The sequence below is a fragment of the Chlamydotis macqueenii genome, chromosome 1, assembly GCF_036417535.1.
Source record: "Chlamydotis macqueenii isolate bChlMac1 chromosome 1, bChlMac1.mat, whole genome shotgun sequence".
In the NCBI taxonomy this organism is placed as follows: Eukaryota; Metazoa; Chordata; class Aves; order Otidiformes; family Otididae; genus Chlamydotis; species Chlamydotis macqueenii.
Genome location: NC_141556.1, coordinates 40,230,886 through 40,252,500, shown reverse-complemented (window position 1 = coordinate 40,252,500; position 21,615 = coordinate 40,230,886). Strand labels below are relative to the sequence as shown.

At 38.8% G+C, this 21,615-nt stretch overlaps 1 protein-coding gene across 1 annotated transcript in view; it reads right to left on the bottom strand.

Annotated features, from left to right (window-relative positions):
* Nucleotides 1-21,615, bottom strand: part of TRHDE (thyrotropin releasing hormone degrading enzyme) — a 212,520-nt gene that overhangs the window by 14,364 nt on the left and 176,541 nt on the right. Inside the window, exons 13-15 of the mRNA XM_086740041.1 lie at nt 13,144-13,291; nt 9,458-9,555; nt 8,853-8,960 (exon numbers count right to left, since the gene is read on the bottom strand). Coding sequence (XP_086596167.1) covers nt 8,853-8,960; nt 9,458-9,555; nt 13,144-13,291 — 354 coding nt within the window. The remainder of the gene's footprint in view (nt 1-8,852; nt 8,961-9,457; nt 9,556-13,143; nt 13,292-21,615) is intronic.

The following is a 21,615-nucleotide window of genomic DNA, read 5'->3' as shown; positions in this document are numbered from 1 at the left end:
ATTAAGTGACAAATTTCAATACCATTTAGGGTACTATGTGACAAAGAAAATTAATCAGAAACATTATTCTTTACTTTTGCAACTATTTAACATTTAACTTAAGCCTATTTTTCTTGATGACTATATTTATACTCTTGTTAATAGGTTACACGGCTTAGATAAGAAATAACAAAGAAGTATTGGTACTTTGCTGGCAGATCTGTAATACAGATTCTGCTACAAGGAACAGCACTGCACAAAGTTTATTTTCTAAGACAGCAGTCCCAAAGCTTATACTCCCAATCTGTATTACATCTCCAGAAGCCATGCTGCTGCCACCACTGTGCACACAGAGGAGGGGAGCATCCTCTGCCACAGTACATGCCCAGTCTGAAGAGAAAGGGCATAATTTCCTCTTGAAAACTGAGGCACAGAGCTGCGACGGGCTTGACATTTAGGTGCCTGTCATGCATTGGATTCAGGGGATATTTACTGAGGATGTGGTTACTCAGGGTGCCTGTGGCAAAGCTACACACAGGCATCAGGCCTCCTCAGTCCCAGTCCTGTGCTTCAGAGCTTCAGGTATCACATGGGGATGACTGAGGTAGGCAGAGAATATATCATCCCCCAAGTGATGGTTACTGCTCTTGCTCCTTTCCCTTCCTTTGGTAGATATCCCATAACTGAATACATGACTAGCACAATCAAGCTCTTCAATGCTGATTTTAATGACAGAGTAGTGAGTTAAGCACCTCTTTGTGAGACTGATCTCTGAGTAGATATGCCTTGTTTTGTCCCTTCTGGACAGCTTTTCCAATAAAAATATGGTTCTTTTTGTTCAATTATTTTGCAGAGTTGTGGAGAGATCATTCCTGAAGAGAAAACTGGAGACAAATCTATCTAACTTCTAAGGATTGTAATTAATTACTGCTAATCCATAATTGCTACATATAGGGTCATTTTACTGTGATCACCAAAGAAGTCAGAATGTGAAAATGCTACCTGAACCAGTTGCCCAACAAAGCCCAGTTTTGTCTTCCACAAGACAAAATCCTCTCTCTTTTCAGACCTACTCCCTAGATGGCCTTTCAGAGCACTAACTCCTCGATTAACTTGTGCACTCAACAGTGTTTTCTTCCTCCTTAAACAGTTTTATTGACTTGAGTGCAAGATTCTACTCAAATGTTGTAACAACCTATTAATTAGTTAAATCACTTCAGCAACATTGGCTGACATTAGCTGGCAAAGCTCCAGTAACATTTCAAAATGCATGAATAGCTATGCCTGAATTTTTTCAGTAATTAAAACTTCTAGGGGTTGAGAACACAGAAGAAGGGATCCATTTTATTGTTTTTTCAATATATCAGACATTCATGTGTGAAAAAAAAATGAAAATAACTCTCATTTTTTCATGTTTGCTGCTAATGATTTCCAAAAATACCCGGTGGGCATCAAACCTGTGAAAAAAACCTAGTGCCTGTTCCAAGCAACTAACAAAAATAATTAACCTGCTGGCCACATTCCCACAAATACTTATGTAGGTGGTTAAACTTAAGTACATTTATAAGTTGTTGCAAGATTGTAGCACTAGTGTGCCCGTGTGAAACAAAGCAACAAAATTATGCATCTCAAATCTTTAGAGAGAAACAAGGGAGGAGGAAAAGGAAACAAAAATGCTTTTTTTGGGGGGAAACATTTGATTTTCTATCGTGTAAGCCAGACTTCATTGAAATTATCTCAATTAATGACTGGCAATTTATTATTTACCACTCCCTCAGATCTATGGCTAGTTTCACTTATAGACATGTTACACTCTCCTGTACGCTCCTGCAGTGCAATTTGTTTTTCTGATGGCATTTCCATTGAGTAGTTAAAGGTCCATCCAAGTAAGCACACTGCCAATTTCAGCAGGTGGATCGACATGAATCCATTGTCCCTTGCAGAGTAAATACAAATTCTGCACAAGAAGTATGGAGAGATAGTATCCTCAAATTAGGCTTGTTGGTTATCACTGTCTTTGTTCAAATTATGCCTAATTCAGTGCAGCAGTCTGCACTCCACTGCAAACATCATCTATTCATCTGACCATTGCTTTCCTTAAAAAAAAAAAAAAAAGAAAAAGAAAACTCATGCCTTTCTATATTTTGTGTTAGAGAGTATACATGGGAAGTACACTTCGAATTTAAAAAAAAAAGTAAAAAAATTTAAAAAGTATTAGAAATAAGCTAAGTACTGAACATTAGCTTTACTTATCAGATAGTATAGTGAGCTTAGCTCTGTTGATCAAAGATTAGCAGATTGTTATCAACTGTAAATTCAGGCATAACAGGTGCAAGGACAAGACAGACCAAATTTGCAGACATCAGAATGCAACTTTACACAAGTTTGATGTGGCAGAATATTGACTCTTCACGTTTTTTTTTCAATTAACGATATCTGCAAGGCAGTATTCCAAGTAGACAGAACTGATCAGAGCACTTGCAACAGAGGAATCACAGTAAAAATAAGAAAAACTGCATTAAACCTAAAATCACCCCAAAGTGATACGAAGCCTAGATCAAATACATTTACTGTAAGTTTTTTAGGGGTATTGAGGCAATTAATTAAAGTACTTTGTTTCCATTTAAAAGACGGCAACTGATAAGTAGCAATGGTTAGATTTCTAAAGAAGAAAAAACTAAGAGCAAACTGAAGTGGCTATGACTACCTAAGGGCCTTCCAATGGGTTCAGTAACATCTTAGAGAAACACCACCACGTAATTGTGCCTGATGCAAGGCAATCTCCCACTGCTCACGACAGCATGTTAGCAAAAGAATAGCATCACTACAGCCCTACTAAGAGAGCCAGAATGCAAACCCTCCTTTTTCCGCTGAAGGCAAAATCAGCTGCCTCAGTTCAAAGCAGCGCTCTCACATGTTCACACTATCCTGTCTAGCTTTGCCTCAAGCGAACACACATCCACAGGCCACTTTGCCAGCAGAAATGCGTATGTGGCAATCTGTAGCCAATGGATGGTAGCAGTAGCTGGAAGAAAATCACGCCTGCACCCACAGATTTGCAAAAACATGCTTGTGTCAATGGTTAAGTTATGCTTTGAGCCATCTTAGTGTGTATTCACGTTACCCGTTGCTATGATATCTCCTGTCAGCAGTTTACAGATTGCAGCTCTCCACACATTCTTTCCTGAACCTCAGAAATACATGTCTACTCAGAATACCCAAGGCAGAAAGTCTGAAAATGGTAATCCTCTTAGAAACATGTTTTTCTTTCAGAATAGATAGGCAATGAAGGTTAAAGGGGTTAACAAGGCTGAGCCTCAAGCTCAGGCAGGCATTGTATGGTAATTTTGTTAATTTTTTAGGCTGAACTACAATGTTGTTGTATCTAAGGAGTGTGAATAATGTATTTCTTCACACATGAAAGAGCTTCACAGGGATAAGTTCAGTTAAATGAAGGTAGAAGCAAACATCTTAATTTTCAGCCAACAGTAGCTTCTCTTGTAACAGCATTCTGCTGTTGACTGCATCCCAGTAACCTTGCCTTCTCAAACTATGAGGGAAATTTCAACGTGCTTATGTATCTTCTACTAGGTCTGTATTCTTCTGAACACCAATATGGAATTTTCGAGGGTTTCCACTGCTCCAGTACAGAAGTAGCACATATTCAGCATGCATTCACTTAACAGACTGAAAATGTTTGCCTTCTTATCGACTACCAAGTCAGAAGTCAATGTAGACTTTCAAGCAAAATGTGCTGGAGTCATCAGCCATTTAAAACCAGCAAAATTACCCAGATCCATTGATTAAAAAGGCTGTAAGACATACCTTGAAGCCTAATCTCAGATTTTCATCTGAAAGAAATAATAACTTATTTTTTAACAATTTCAAGAATTAAAATATGATATCAATTCCTAGACCAATACAACCAGATGTCTCCTTACAGCCTCTTCTACATGTGATGTTAAGTGTCTTGTTTGCTCCTTGTAGACTCAAACTTCTTTTTTAGAGTTATGTTCCTTGTTTTAGCATCATGTTTTGCCCTGCAAAAGTGGTAGTGAGCAATACCACCTAAACGCCTTTCCATACAAAGCAATCTTGTTATTTCAGGTAGTCAAGCCTCCCTCCCTCAGATGAAAGCTGTCACCTTTAGGCTGGAGAGCTGTATCATTTCTCTTGCTAATGAAGTAAAACCCAGGGGCTGAGCTTCAATTAGAAGAGGAAAGTGTGTTGGGGTGTCTTAATACTTCCCAAAGACCTCACCGAGAGGTCATCAGGGTGGTCTTCTGCATGTGGCAGAGGCAGGGCTGAGGTACAAAACTGAAACTCTACCACAATTTCAGAACTTAAAAGCCAGTTGAGGGCCAGCTTCTCTGTCAGCTGTGTTTGAAAAGAAAAGGAGTAGACTTTTTCCTGCTTTAGCAACACTTTTGAAAGGCACCTTTTCCAAGGACCCTTAACCCTATGATTATCATTTACAAATTCATTTGAAAAAGTCATCTTCCTATCAGTAGTGCCAGACCCTAAGAGAGTTCACTTTCCCTTCACCGTCTCATGTTAAGAGGCTCTTCACTCAGCATTGTGGCTGCCACCAACTTCATTTAGAGGCTCCCAAATCCCCTCGTACGAAGTGTAACTCCAAGCGTCTGATTCTGCCCTGTGAGCCAGACATCTAAGAATGAAGCACTGCAATGCTGAAGTAACTTCAGAAATTCAAGCCTTCAAGCCCCTCAGCTGACTTCCACTTTCATGCATGGAGGCTAATATTGCAAATCACATGTATGGGCTTTTTTAATAATTCCATAAGAAAATCTGCAGTGCTAGAGTTGGAAATCTAATAGCTTTTTTCAAATAGTGCTGGAAACACAAAGAGGACCTCTAGCTTTGCGCTATGAATGACCATGATTTTACTTGGTGAACACTGGCAAATTACTTGCACAGTAAAGAATATGTAATTACAAAGTACAGACAGTAACTGATTATTATTATTATTATTTCAATCCCCTACAGTGAAGAGTAGATGGTAATTAATTTCTGGACCTATCAGACTAAATATAATCACCAAAAACCACAGCAACTGTAGGCATATGCTGGTAAAACAGAGTTAGATGTTACTGTATTTGTTTATTACCCAACACTTCATCTGTAATTATATGCTATAAGTAAAGTAGTAAAAACATTTCAAAAGAACTTACAAAAAGCCATAGATTAAAAACGTGGCTAAAAAGTTATGAATTTTAGCATTTCTACAGTATTACAGCACATTCCCTGTTATGCTTATTTGAACTTTAACTGCAGCAACTGCCAGAGAATCAAAAATCTCCTTTACAAGATTTAATCCCTGTGCATTTATGTGCTATTTAATATCACATGTTAATTTAATACTACCCTAATTTTGTATTGACTAGAATCTCGGGACACGAGCCTCATTCCATAGTCTCATTTTGGGATCTAATGCTTTGAAGAATTTGTGTTCCTTCCAACGCAGACTGCTTGCAAATTAGCTTATTGCATGAAACATCTTGTCTTCCAGAACAAGGTTTTTCTGAAGGAATGGGTAGAAAGGTTGCAAACTGGCCTTTATTTTTACTCTCATTACAACAAATTCAAATTATACCTGTATGTAAAAATATCTCTGGCTTTCTGGAACTCTATCTTTATGCTCTGGCTATGCAAACTCACCAAGACCAGGCTTTCTGCAACACATCAGACAATGTCTCTGTTCTGTTTCAGGAGAGGGAAGGGCACCTACAAGAACTTTTAGAGTAGTTTTCAGCAGATATAACTTTACTCATTGCTGATAAGGAGTGGAACAGGCAAGGATACATCTATCTTCTGTACCTGTCACCAGCTTTTTTCACCAGGCGTTGTCAGAGAAGTCTGGAGAGAGATGCACAGCATGAGTTTCCCCTTCTTTGTGAGGAAACGAGCTCTGAAGGATTCTTACAGATTCTGAGGTAGCTGTTTGCAGTAAATTCACAAACAGCTGTTAAGGGCATCAAACTGAGCAAAACACTTGACTGATGAGAAACGATAAAAAACGGCACTTGCTGAATGTGCTCTCTGTCTGTCTATTGCACGTATCTGCTTGCCCTTTGCCCTTGAGCTAGCTACTGTCTCTGACATTCTAAAAGAGGCAGAAGCATGACTTAAACACCGTGTTCATTAAATTCTTATTGCAGGATCATACAATCTTGTTCGAGTGAGTCCAGAGAAGGGTCACGAAGATGATCAGAGGGCTGGAGCACCTCTTCTGTTCAGCCTGGAGAAGAGAAGACTCCAGGGAGACCTTAAAGCAGCGTTCCAGTACCTAAAGGGAGCTTATAAGACAGATGGGGAGAAACTGTTTAGCTGGGCCTGTTGTGATAAGACAAGGGGCACAGGTTTTAAAACAGAGGGAGGTAGATTCAGACTAGATACGAGGAAAAAAAATTTACAATGAGGGAGGTGAAATACTGGAACAAGTTGCCCAGAGAGGTGATAGATGCCCCATCCCTGGAAACATTAAAGGCCAGGTTGGACAGGGTCCTGAGCAACATGATCTAGTTGAAGACATCCCTCCTCCTTGCAGAGGGGTTGGACTAGACGACCTTTAAAGGTCCCTTCCAACCTGAATTATTTTATGATTCTGTGATCTTCTTGATGGAAAAGCAGGGAAAAGAGCCCCTACTTTATTTTCAGGTTTCCATCTGAGTTGGTGATATGGGGTACCACTGATGCAGCAGGGATTGGAACATTCCTGAGAGAATATTGAAAGACCCCTACAAATGTTGTTACTGTGAAACACAAGCTGATTTTATGTCTACCGAGCTGCTATTAACAATAGCCTTTGCAATGTTGTTTCAGCGTAAGTAGATAGGAAATGAGTCTGCTCCTATGTTAGTTACATTCAGTATGTGAGACTGCTCTGAGAATAGCAACTGGTAAATTCTGGCGTGGGGAACTGAACAAATCCTATAACCTCAAGAAATAAAGAAAAACACATCTCTGTCTTCTTTGCAAGTTGTACCCTCATTTATCAGCTGACTGTCAATCTGTATTCCTTAATTACACTATTTGTTGCACATATTTTTCAAAACTGTGAAGTTCCTTTGCAGAAATGCACTGCTTTAACTTAGTAACTATTCTCTTCCTCTGCCCTGCTGTGACACTTTTATCATAAAACTCGTCATACGCTGGCAGACACAATCTTGTGCTCCCAAGAATGGCCCCACAGAGAGGCTAAGATGAATTTTCAGATGGCTTCTTAAATTTATTCCTTTCCTCTCTTTCTATTGTTAGTAAAGCAATAAGTTTGCTTTTATTTTTTTTTTCTGATGCCTCCTTCTTCAGTCCTGTTGGAAAGGATGAAGGCACAGGGTAAGAGAAATCTTTGCAGGGTGACAGCTTTTTAACACTGAATAATCTAGTGCTGTGCATTCTAATAGATGATGCTAGGTTTGATTAATTAATTTCACAAACGAATATTTAAGTAAACTACTTTTGTAGATTGTTTCCAATGATTCTTTCTCTTTAATCTCCTCTTTAAATAGTTTCTTACTGATTGTAGCTGCTGATGACAAGAATTCATACAAAACACCGTGGTATATATTTCATAGTAAATATATCTTGTATCATCTAATACAAGAAAATCTTCCTTCTCACACACATCTTATTTAAAGGTTCATAGTCATGGTTAATGATTTTTTTTTCAGAAGTTTTAAAGTCATATAGGAATGTAATTTCCATTCATGCTCAATTCACGACTGGTTTTAAAACACATTCAGGTACTTATGCATCTGAGTGGGCCTGCCAAGGGTTTACAGAGATTATAAAGATAAACATATTTTAATCGCAAATAAACATCTGATTGGCTCAAGATGTCTTTGAAAAATCCTACATGCCTATACATCTATAGAGATCTGATCCTTTTGCAGAGCTAATACAACATTTGATGTAAGAAGTTTCTCTTTTCTGTTTCTTTGTTACTTGAAAGTAAAATATTTTCCTTTAAACCAAGATATCATGTGATGTACTATGGAAATACTTCTACACTCACATTCCACATAATCAGAAAATCCATCATTCTTTCTCAAGAAGTCATGGTCTTAACCTACACCCTGTACTTATCTTATTGTCCATAGATCACTACATACTTAAGTAGTAAGTATTTTCAGTAATTTAACATTTCTTAGACACTTGCTTTTAAAAGATAAACTTCATACACCACCCATGGCTCATGTTCTCTTGCCTCAGCTGAATAAGCCTGTGTCTGGACAGCCTAACTTACATACCTGCTGTCAAACCACTACAGTGCTGCTAATGCTCAACACATCAGCTATCATATTATCCCCTCTCCGAAATCTTACACGAGCTTTTCCATGTATTCCTGAATCACATTAATTTCCAAGTCTTCACCCTTAAGTACTTCATTATATTTCCCTCAAATATATTGTTTCGTCTCCTTTCTTATTTTTCAGTCCTTCTGCCTCTAACTTCTCTCGCTTCTTTAATCACTTAGCACCTTCTGCTCTCTTGCCCTGACACAGGCTCCGTGTTTGTCCGCCAATGCAGTGTTCACTCATCTTTCTTCCTTTAAATCCGTCCTTAAAACTAATTTTCTAGCCTTCCAGCATATAATTATCTGACAGCAATTTATCAGCAGTGGGCAGAGGCTACATGGGTGTCCCCTCCACCCACACATACATGCAAAGTCAAATAATTAATTCTGAGGCCACACAGACATTTTTAAATAACAGTCAGCAACCTCTGCTTTCTCCCATACTACCCTGCAGAACAAGGCACTGCGGGCGAGGGTGGGCAGGAGAGGAAAAGCACACCAGCTGTATTGCCTCTGAGTAGGAGCAATGGGAAATACACGTTTCGGTTCCACTTACCGGTTCCTATTGCTAGAAATCCAATCCGAGATTAACGTTGCAGCCTGCTGGTGACAGTGTTTGTTACCGAAGCTGCAGGCCAACATGATTACTTCCCGACGCAACTCTCTGTCCAAATTTAAGAAAGCAATAAGGCTGCATTAATGAATGTGTTTGAATGTTTACAAAAAGTTATTTCTTATAACAGTAGCAGCCACTGATAGTTGGGCAACATACCAAAGATAATCCAGCTACACAAATCTCAGTGTCAACTTAATGCCTTCAGCTGCTCCAACAACTAAAGTAAGGTCATAAAACAAAACCGGCCCATATTTATACTTATGCACTCTTCCTGACTTCTGTGGACACATCAGTCTAAGTTCTTAAACATCCAGTGCTGTCAAATTTTAAACTAAGGCTTAGGAAATCATGTTCTCCAAACTCAGGAAAGAGGAATTCATCTCACAGCATCTTGCTCCTCTCCCTCTAACCCAGAAAGGAAAAACAGAAGGAAGACAAAGCTAGGAAAGTATGACATCCTAAAGATGAAACCAAATTTTAGGAGAGTGCATGATTACAACTATATCCTGAAAACAAACAATAATTTAAAAAATAAATAACAGTACTCATGTTGGTAGGATGCTTGAACAAGCGATTTGTTTAAATTATTCGTTGGCCATCCAAGCTTGAGATACATTGATGCAACTTGTCTTAAAATATACTCCTGAGGGGGAAAAGAAAAACATATTCAGTGTTAACATTTTTAAATTATTTTTAATTTGAAATCTAAATACTATTAACTATTGAGTTTTTGTCTTTCTTTTTCACACAAACAATGTCCTACTTTCAAAAGATTTTGACCTGCATTTAGCAAAGCTACATGTCCACATACAATCCTTCCTCACTGCTATAGTGAGAAGTAATCTACAGAACAGCTATTTGATTAGATGCCTAGGATGAGACAATTTATTGTTATACACCTCATCAATTTAAGAAGAGTTTCTTACTGGTATTTTGAACTTACAATACACGGCTGAGAGGCTGCAAGAGTATCAACGGCTTAATTTCTACTCTATGGCCAATCTCAACTACATTGTGCATGTTCACTTTTAAAAGAATATTGTTTTAATATCCAGAGCTATGGCAAAAAGGTCACATAACTACAGTCAATTGACTCCAGAATACCAAACAATGTGGCTGCAAATAAGCTTTGTACATTTAATGACACTATGTTTTAAATTTAGGTTCTTAGTGTGCCTATAGAACAAAACAAGCCCAAGATATATTTTAGCTTACTTCTACTTTTTACACAGGAGATATAGTTATATATTCTGGCCAGCTGTGAAGAAAACCACTGTCATTGTATTTAGTGTAATGTTTGCCAGTGGAATTCACCAATTTGAAAAAGAGAACTGAGATAAAGAACCAGATAGGAGAGCATCTATTTTATTAGTGTGGATGCACAGGCATGTATATATGATGTCAACACAAAAGGAGATTCATAGCGCGGCTTTCTCTAGCAGATATGTTATTCTGTGACTGAAAAGACTTTTTATTTCCTCTGCTATCACCTCTGCTTTCAAAGCTCTCATCAGTAGTGATAAAACACAACCCAGTCGTGAATTTTACTGGTTTTATTTATTAAAATTGTGTTTTCTTTACCAAGGCATGTTTAAAAGTGAAATAACAATGGTAGGCTCACAAGAGTTTTTCTGTGCAGTTAACAACAGACTAAACATGCAAGTTATTTCCACATTATTTTATATTACAGCTCTAGTTTGTATCTAGGCTCGTACTGTAGGTTCATAAAGAATCTCAATGTTTCTTCATTGTGTGTATGTTCTATAAAAATAATTTTCCATGTCAGCAGGTAGCTCTGTATATGTGTGTATACATATATTTATGTACTTCTACATATATATATATATATATCTCCAGTCACCTCTAGCTTCCTACTTCCTGAGCATGTGTGTCTCCAGACAGACACACACAAGCAAATATATGTTTAAGAAGAAAAAAGCACCTTTAAGCATTTAATTTTTTAAAGCGTTCCTTCATTTACAAACTTACACAAAATTGCAGTATGTTGGCCATTGAAAATATGTAGACTAAATAAAATTTATAGTGAACAAAAAAAACCCAAGAGTTCATAATTGTGACTGGCTGCAATCAAATCTTGTGTACTTCATCAAACATGCTTCAGTGTAGCTAAGATTTTTTTTCAATTTCAGGTAAAATGTTAAAATGTTTGTCATGTCTATCTTAATTATTTACTGCTAGCTGTTACCGCTATCCCTTCAGACACAATTATGAATGGGCTTTTGACTCCATGGTGATCTAATCCTTGCTAATTAAAGTAACTGCACTGAATTCACTGTGGTTTTTTGGATTAAATAATGGCTACAAATCTTTACTTCACTTGCATGTATCCTGTCCAGTTGTGCCTGTATTTGGTGTCCTTGCTGAGCTTGGGCATCAACCTAAATATTGCTGTGGGTGGGTCTCCTCAAAAGAGAAAATCTGGAAATAGATTACTTTGGCTCTTTTAAGTGAAATACTTTATTTGTCATAATATTTTATAAGAGGGATAATTACCTTTCCTTCTATTAATCATATATGCCTCAAACAACAGTTATCACTGTTCAAATGCAAATGAACCAAAGCTTGACAATTGCTATATTTAAATAAAGAATAATTAGGAAGAAAGCTAATATTCCTAGGTCATTTACAGTATCTGACTGGAGAATAGTTCAGCTCTTAGCAATGAAATGAGAGAGAGTGAGAGAAAAGGAGGGGAGGAAGAGAGAAAGAGAGAAAGAGAGAGAGAAAGACAGAAAGAGAGAAAGAGAGAGAGAGGAAAGAGAGAAAGAAAGAAAGAAAGAAAGAAAGAAAGATAGAAAGAAAGAAAGAAAGAAAGAAGGAAAGAAAGAAAGAAAGAAAGAAAGTGTTCTGGTTTTGTTAGTGAGGGGGGGCCTAAGGTGGTAGCTTCTGTAGGAAACTGCTAGAAGTCGCTCCCCTTGGTTCAGTGGACTCGGCCGGGCCTAGGGCGGACCCGCTGCTGGCCAAGGCCAAGCCAATTGGTAGCAGAATGTCCCATGATAACGCCTCTGCGATGACGTATTTAAGTAGGGGAAAACAGGAAAAAAAGGAGGAGAAGATGTGAAGCAGCTGAGCGGGGGGCAGAGAGGGGGAGGCGCGAGCCTCTTGGGCCTTGCAGGCCTCACCCTCTGGCCTCCCGCCAGGCAGCCGACTGGGCCCGACTCGGCCCGGCCTGGCTGCAAGAAGTGGAGAGGAGATGAGAAGTGAATAAGATGTAAAAAGGATCCTGAGAGGCGTCTGCCAGCCTGTTGTGAGGAACGGCTGCAGACGCCAAGGTCAGTGAAGAAGGAGGGGGAGGAGTAATATGGCTTCTGGCTAAGATTCCTCTGCAACTCGTGGTGAAGACCATGGTGGAGCGGGTTGTCCCCCTGCAGCCCATGGAGGTCCACAGAGGGTCAGAGATCCACCTGCAGCCCGTGGAGGACCCCACGCCGGAGCAGGTGGAGGCCTGAAGGAGGCTGTGGCCCATGGAGGGCCCGCTGGGACAGCTGTTCTAGAGGGACTGCACCCCGTGGAAGAGATGATCCACGCCGGAGCAGTTTCACGAAGGACTGTGGCCCGTGGGAGGGACCCCACGCTGGAGCAGAGGAGGAATGCGAGGAGTTCTTCCCCCGATGATGATACAGCGGCGTAAAACAACGCGTGATGAACTGACTGCGACCCCCATTCCCTTTTCCCCCCCCGTGCCGCTCGGGAGGGGAAGGTAGTAGAGATAATGTTAAGCCCGGGAAGAGGGAGGGGTGGGGGGAGGTTATCTTGTTCCCTGTCTCATTCTCCTGCTAATTTTAGAAATAAATGAATAGTTTTCCCCAAGTCGAGTCTGTTTTGCCCGTGACGGTAACTTTAAGGATTTCTCCCCGTCCTTATCTCAAACCTTGAGCCGTTTTTCTTATATCATCTCCCCCTATTCTCTCGGAGAGTGGGGGGAGCGAGAGAGAGACTGCGTAGTCTGGTCCTGATCGGGGCTGAACTACGACAGGAAGACAGAAAGAAAGAAAGACAGAAAGAAAGAAAGAAAGAAAGAAAGAAAGACAGAAAGAAAGACAGAAAGAAAGACAGAAAGACAGAAAGAAAGACAGAAAGACAGAAAGACAGAAAGAAAGAAAGACAGAAAGAAAGAAAGACAGAAAGAAAGAAAGAAAGGAAGAAAGAAAGGAAGAAAGAAAGGAAGAAAGAAAGGAAAAAGGAAAGAGAGGAAGACGATATTTCTTACATTGAAGATGTTGTAGTTTTCTGTGCGGTCCAGTAATTTATCTAGAGGATAAAGAGCTCGGCTGGCAGCATGCCAAGGCAGAAAATCCTTCTCCTCTGAAAGGTATCTGATAATCTCCAAAGGAATATTCTGAGGCAAATAACCAGCTCTGCAAAATAAAAAAAAAACTAGTATTAAATTGTTTTTGTAGAAGATAAAGGATGAGGCAAAAATGACTTTTTTTTTTTCCAAACGAAATTAAAAGGCAGAAAAACATGACAAACTCATCACATTATAACAACATAAAAGTCAACTTTATAAAAAACAGTCTCTCCCAACACGTGTGCAACCATACTTACTGGATGAAGGAAGGCATGAAGACACATCAAAGGAAACTAGACTATATATCTACTTTTTACAGATTCCTGTGGCTATAAAAGACATGAACAATGAAGTAACTGACTTTAAAAAAAAAAAAACAAAAAACAACAACAAAACAAAAAGAAGGTGCTGCTTTGCTGGTTTGTACAACAGAAAGCTGTCTTCATAAAATCAACAACCAAAGGCATTTTGCTTCAGAGAACATTTCTACTGGTCATGAGCAACTGGGAAGAACTAACGGAGAAGCAGCATCCTTTAGTTTCACAGTTCCTCCCCACTCTTCTCTCTCTCCTTTATAGCTGCCTTGTCTTCTATCTACCTTAAGCCATTTTGGAATTATTTATTTTATAAAACTGAAGTGGCATTCAGTGACAACACTTTGGTTAAGGAAATTTCACCACTTTCCACATAAACTATGGGGTTTTTTCAGGTGTTTATAAATCAATCAGGTAGAACTTTGCTCCATTCTTTTACAGTCAGAAACTCTCCCTGCAAGGGAAAGAGTTTAGCAGGGTTTCAGGAAGGCTTTTTAAATTAATAGCTTTACAAGTAAAGTGCAATAGAGACATAAGCATTTGAAAGCTGCTTTTTAAAACTGAGTACTGGAAACACGAAGCTTTAGGATTTGCACTCATTTTCTTTTTCAGAACAGCATTTTTTCTCAACTATGCAGACTGCAGAAACAAAGTATAACCCTGTGGGTGTAAACTTTCCAGAAACACACAAGTCTATTCTTCTCCTGATGCACGTGTTCAAATCCCAAAGGAGTTCTCTACCTGCCTAGAGAGAAGATAATGATTCTGTTTTCATTAAACACTTAAAGTCAGCAAGTTGGATTCCACAAGCTTCAATTTAACATAGGCTACAGTACGATATAGCTTCATAGACTATTTTTCCTACTTGTTGGTTGCAAATGTTCCCCTTAATTTCCATCACTGTCTGGAGAAGAGATGCATCCATATAGCAAACAAAGAAAATTATGCAGATTATTATGGAAATTAACCAATACATACAATACATGTTGCTATAAATGCTGATCTCAGTTGTAACAGCATGTAAAAACTACTTTGCTAAAACAATTGAAATAGATCATCCTCTTTGGTATGGTCCAAACCCACAGTTTCTTTGGAAGGTGCACCATCATCCATGCAACTCATTGTTTTTCACACTCTCTGTTGGAAGAATTACACCCTGTTCCCTTCATGTTCTTGGGAAAGAAGTGAGTTCACATAACAGCTTTCAAAAGTATCTACCCATCTCCTTATGATGACCTCGTCTCCAGTCTGCTTCATATCATCTTTGTCCACATTTTGTCAGCAAGGGTCTGTTCCCCACACCAGCTACAACTCAGTCAAGCAAGAAGAACGAGATCCCTTGAGGAGCTCACTGTGTCACTCAGGAACTGAGCAGATATTAAATGAGAACGGCGGTGCTTTTAGAGTGGGTGTCAGAAAGAGCTCAATGCATCTGAAGACAAGAGACATAAATTACTCCATTTTATAGGTCTTTCTTATTTCTGAAGCAGCTGAATATCAAGAAGAGTTCTAGGTCTTAATACTTTGTAAAGACATGTAACCATAACTAATGGAGCCAGAAGCAAGCTGGATTGACTAAAAATCTTGGCGATTATGTTAGCAAAGAGGTAAACTAGCTTGAAGTTGCATATATGTAATTAGTTCCTAATGGGATTTGTGATTATTGTTACTGATAATTTGATTGACATGAGAAAGTGTGGAGTACGGAACAAAAGGAATAGCTCTAGGAAACATGCTGCTTAAGGAATAAATAGATGAACGTTTATTATAGCCACACTAATGGACATTTAGCATCATGCTTCTGAAATTAAATCTCCCTATGCTAAATGCAAAAGGGAAATCATTGCTGAAAACCAAACAGATTATTTCTTTTTAAGCTTAACTTCTCCGTAAAGACACATAAGAAGTGAACTCAGAGAGATCCATCACTTATTCCTGAGCTTTCAGCCTTCCTTATCAGTTTTGAAATTGTCATTCTTAGCCGATGATACTCATCCCGTTCACAACAGAAACTGTTACTCTCATCACTCACTGCTTCTAACTTCCAAATTTATCAGCCCATTCAATTTTGCTTTTGTCTTTCCCCTGTTCCCCACTTTTCCTAATGTATCCTTAAGGGTATATTCCTTCTCACAAAAACAGATTGTGTCTAAGTCAGCTTTTCCTGTTTACTCCTGAACTTCCGTCTCTTTCTGGGTATGACCCTTGAAGAGCTTACGTACAATATCATCAAAATCAAGCCCCCACATCAACAGAATCAGCCCTGAGAGCAGGGAAGGGGATGAGAGAAAGTCCTTGTGGATGACATTATTATATAAACAACAACAAATTCATCACTTCAGATCATTATTTTGAGGGAAAGTGGTTATCACTGCTATGATCAATGTTAAAAACTCTGTCAGCACATGTTGGGCTGGACCTCTGAGGCAACTTGAGCAGAGACATATCTAAAATCCTCTTACAGCGGCAGTTAATACAGGAGCAATTCCCTGGATAAAACAGAAGCCTTTCAGAAACTTTACCTTGGCAGAATGTTCTATAGATGCTACACTATTTTACTGTATGGATGCCTACAGAAAACATAGCCCTATTCTTTCACCCTCAGCCACTAAGCCATGTTTATGAACATCTTATTCCAAATACACTGCACTCCCAGACGATTTGCCATTAAACACTTTCTGTCAAGTGGTAGTGATAAGTACATTCATTGCTTTACCTTTTTGTGTAAAATGTGCTAAATAACATATAAGTTATAAAATATTAAATGTCTACTACGGTTTTAAAAACTTGAGGAGCATTTTCATTCAGAAAAAAAAAAAGGAAAGAGTTTGGTAAGGGTAAGGCAAATACTAAGGTTGCTAATTTTTGGTGTTTATAGTTGAGAAAATAGGATATAAGGAGAAGCTCTCACCCTAAACCATAAAAGAAATAAACCATAAACCATAAAAGAGACAGAAAGTCCTACAATCCAGATCACAGACCTGGAACCTGTGTGAATTGTCCGAGGAGGTAGCATGACTATCATGACAACCAGGTCAGCAGAAGACAGAATCACAGAATCACACAATTATTATCAAGATTGGAAAAGAGCTAAAAGATCATCCAGTCCAACCATCACCAATACTTCTCAGCTAAATCATATCCCTCAACACAGAAACCAGCCAAAGCAGTGTGACTGTGTGGTGAGCTATGCTCTAGTATTCTGCATCAAGCACAGCAGCTGGTTTCTTAAGCTTTGTATTTTAGTACAATCGTATGCTTTTACTTTACACTAAAAGCTCGTCCAGCAGTAAAAGTGATTTCAGGACTCCTCTTTCCCAGGGGATAGTGCATCCAGCAAGAGGTACTGGCTCACCAGAACAGTGGCAAACTCACTCACCAGTCAAGGGCTGCTGTCACGCTTCTAGGATTCTCCTCCACTAGCCTGGAAAAACTAGGTTCAAAGATGGTTACACAGGATCTGGTCAGCAAAAGCAAAATTTTTGCATCCAGCAAAGTAGGAGGGGATGGTCAAACACTTACGATGGTCACAAGACTTGTGACAAACATACACCACCAGCTGGTGACAACTGCTAATTGAAGTCACTTTTGTCATTTACAGAGCAGGGGAATAAGCAAGATGAAGAAAGAAGGCAGAACAAAGAATGAGTGTGTTCGAAATATCTCTGTAAACTCTGGTGGAAAAATACAGACCTGCAGAAATTTTAAACAGAAATGTTTAACAATTACCATTACAGCAACAGTAGTAACCTTCCCATCAAAGGGGAAAATATAAAATAATTTTCCCTGTCATAATTGTCTGGTCATATTTATTCAAAGGCACTACAGATTATAACATAAGTTAAGTACATACTCTACACACACAGCTTGATTTATTACTCTGTCTTCCAGTGTCACTGGAAGGTCAGTGACAGAAATCCCTATTTTTTTTTGTCTTTCTTTAGCCACCAATCATACTGCTATCCTCAAAGTCTGGCAAAAGTACTATCAGGTATTGCCTGCCAAAGTCCAAATGCATGAGAGCCAGGACTAAGAGACAAGGTTCTTTTCCAGCTCAGCCATCTCAGAGGAAAACTGAAATATTGTCTGTTACTTGGGGAATAACTGATTATGGGCTATTCTGAAATCAGCTAACAAACATAAACACCGTAGAAATACTGTGATGTCCAATCCTATGTCTGGTCTGAAACAGTCACACTGCTTCTCCAGGTATGTCTCCAGTAGCCATCTGAGAATCTTAGCAAGCACATATTTACAACCAAAAAAATTCTGCAGAGGAATCTGGGATAGTCTTGGCAAGTACCTTTAGAGATAAAATAGTCAAATAAAACAGTGTGAATTCATAAACAGTGGCTGAATGCACACTGATGTTCAGGTTAAGCATTTCTCAAGTACAGGTTAAAAAGTTTACAAAGTTTTACCTACAGCATCTGGAATGAAAAGGCTGGAAGCCACCTTAAGAATTCATCTAGTCTCTCCTCTACCCAAAGCAGATTCATTCCAATGCCATTCCTGACAGAAATTTGTCTAGTTTTGTTTATATAGGCCTCTGGCAATGGATATCCTAGGAGCACTAGAACTGCAGTAATCCTTAGAGGCATGATAATAAGAATACCATAACTCTGGTCTTTTGCCCTGTAAATACTCACAGAAGAGTATTAATAGATCCATTTCATCTCCCACAATGAATGGTTGTTTATGTAGCTTCCTTTTAAACTAAAAAAAAAAGCAGGGGTCCCTCTTTATTGTATTCTAGATTAGAGGGTTTTGATTGACATCACTGATCACATCAAAAGCAGCCCAGACTTAAATATGGGCCTCTACAAGCCAGCTCTAAGTCAGTCTTTTCCATATTGAGTCATCTAAAAAATATTAGTACAAAAGCAACATTTAACCAAAAAGATCACGTTTTAGACCTTTGGTTGTTTTATCACTTTTTATATAACTGTCCTCATCCAACAGTTTATCAGCATGGTGATCGTTCTGTAGCCACTGTTACACATGAGAACTTCAGCATGTGTTTGAAACACAGCACCACATGAGGTTTGTCTTATCATCTGTGTTCCTAATTTCACAGTTGCCTGCTGGACTAAATTGGAGAATGGGAGAACAGGAACACAGACTAGCAAAGAGATCTGGTTTAGTTATTAGACAAATTACCTCTGGACAAATATCCTCATCCAGCAGGTTTTTCATGCCTAAAGAAGCTGCTGATGAACTGTGGTGAAAAGGTGATATCCCATTTTTATGAGAAGGGCAGAGGTGGAAAAAGACCTTTCAAGAGTAATATATATATAAGTGGCTTATGACATTATATAATCTCACAAGCACCAACCCTTAGCATGGTACTATCCTGCTTACACTGAAAAAATTGCCAGGGTGGCCACTGCTACAGAGAAAAGAGGCAATGAACAGAAAAAGAAAGTACTGAACGTGGTAATGAAATATCCCTCACAAAGAATTCCCACTAAAATTTCATAGCAATCAAAAATAATCTTTAAATTACACGAGCTTTTAATGAGTCAGATAAAAGCAGGAGATGTAGATTATGTTATGAAACATCAGTGTGTATTCAGCTGCATTCTGACCTTGATTTGTTCTTTGCACTGAGCCACCGAACTTATGGACAGATCCCAGCACATTCATTTTCCCCTTAGGGACAAAGTACCAAATGGTAGTGTAATTGCCAAGGGAAAATTATTACTCTGTTCTGAATTATTTCTCTCATAAATCTAGCAACAGTCAAACAGACTCTGTCACAAAAACGACAGGGTTGCCGTACAGTGATGAGAGTCCCCTATACAAGTGCACCATAAATCCCTTAGTCCTACCACTGAACAAAGTCATTATAAGTCATGTGTTTAAATCAAAATTAGAAAATTCAAGCTGGCAGCAAACTGGTCTGCATTGTTGAAACAATGGAAATGAGGTGATTTACTTGCTGTTGGTTTAAAACTCACCCGGCATTATCTGTTTCTTATGAAATATGTAAAACACGACTAGCTTTTTGTCTGGGTAATTCTGAAGGGGGAACACACAGCTCTTCAGAACATAGATGTGCAACGCAGATTAACTTCAGTTCTGTTTCTTTGCATGTCATATATATGAATAACTAGACTATACTCATTAACCCATAAAGGGACAGTTTAAAATAAGTTAGGATTTGTATTCATTAATTCATTCTTTTACCTTTGAAGTCAATTTGTGGACTAGAATAATTCTCAGAGAAGTTTGGTGCCAAAGAACATTCACATGTTCACATGTTTAACTCTATTTGGCATTTTCCAACCCTATTCCAGACCTACCAAGGACTAGTGACCCTACTGATGCATTCAGGATACTCTTTCCCACAGCACTTGAACAGCAGTTCTTTGGCAGCTGAGTAAAAACAGGTATGTTGAACTCTGACACACAAAAAAAGCTTTGAGCAAGGTGACCCAGGTAACAGGGAAACTAACTCTTGCAGTCACAGATTTCACCCTCAACTGCTGCAAGACAGAAAGTCAAAGATTAAAAACTCATGATCCATGTTCAACAAGGGAAGCTGGAAAAAAAATGTTCTCTTATAGAAAACTAATGGGTAACCTGTAAAAAAAGGCCCTGTGGTCTCCAATATCAAAGAATGATCTACCTCATCTTCCACTCCCAGGGTTGGACTGACTTAGGACTAGATAAGGACTCTACTTTGCTACGACACCCAAAGTGACTTAATGGCAGCATTATGATTTGAATTAGCTATGGGCTTCCACATAAACAAGACAGGAACACACATCTGCTCTTTGATAAATACAACAGTAACATTTGGCTTACAAGCTCATTTTAAGTACTAATTTTAATCAGCATTCAATCTCTCCAACATTGAAGGATTCAGAGAGCATGACAGTTTTAAGTGAAGCTTGCTTATTATTATGTTTCCTTACATGCAAAATATTTGAGGACTCTTCAAGTGACATTCAACTCCTCACAAGAGCATTTGAAGCATCCTACAAAGAATAGTTCAAATTCAATGTAATTTTCAGAGTATCATGTGGCTTAAATTATCTTGCACAGTTTTACAATTGCCACATAAGCGAAAACTAATATTAATTTGAATTAATCACTTTTGTTGAAAACAGAAAAAAAAAATCCAAACTTAAAACCCCTTGCATTTGTAAAAATGCAACAAAAATTTCTTCAAACTGGAGTTCAGTATATCTCCTTTCCTCTTCTTCCTCATATGAAGAAAAAATGAATTAATAAAGAGTAGTGCAAGATGAAAAGGAATAATCTCACTGGTGAAAATTAAGACTAAGCAGTAAGCTTGGAATGTCTTGTTTTTCATTATCATGAAACCCTGATTTTTGAGAAGTATATCATTCACATACTTAACTTAACTAAAGAAATCTGAATGTATTTCAGGGGCTAAGAGATGTCCATTTCAGAATACCCAATTATTAAAGGTGTTATTTATTTTCTTTCTTGATGATTTTGCTGGGAAGGGTAGAATGAAATGTGGAAGAAGTGTGGCCAGCAGGTTGAGGGAGGTGATTCTTCCCCTCTATTCTGCTCTCACGAGACCCCATCTGGAGTACTGCATCCAGTTCTGGAACCCCCAACATAGGAAGGACATGGACCTGTTGAAGTGAGTCCAGAGGAGGGTCATGAAGATGATCAGAGGGCTGGAGCACCTCTCCTATGAGTACAGGCTGAGAGAGTTGGGGCTGTTCAGCCTGAAGAAGAGAAGGCTCTGGGGAGACCTTATAGCAACCTTCCAGAACATAAAGGGGGCTTCTAAGAAAGATGGGGAGAAATCCTTTTTCAGAGTCTACTGTGATAAGATGAGGGGCAATGGTTTTAAAACAGAAGGAAGCAGATCCAGACTTGATATGAGGAAAATTTTTTTTACACTGAGGGTGGTGGAACACTGGAACAGGCTGCCTAGAGATGTGTGGATGCTCCACCTCTGGAAACATTCAAGGCCAGGTTGGATGGGGCTCTAAGCAACTTCATCTGGTTGAAGATGTCCCTGCTCCTTGGAGGGGGGTTGGACTAGATGACCTTTAAAGGTCCCTTCCAACCCAAACTATTCTATGATTCT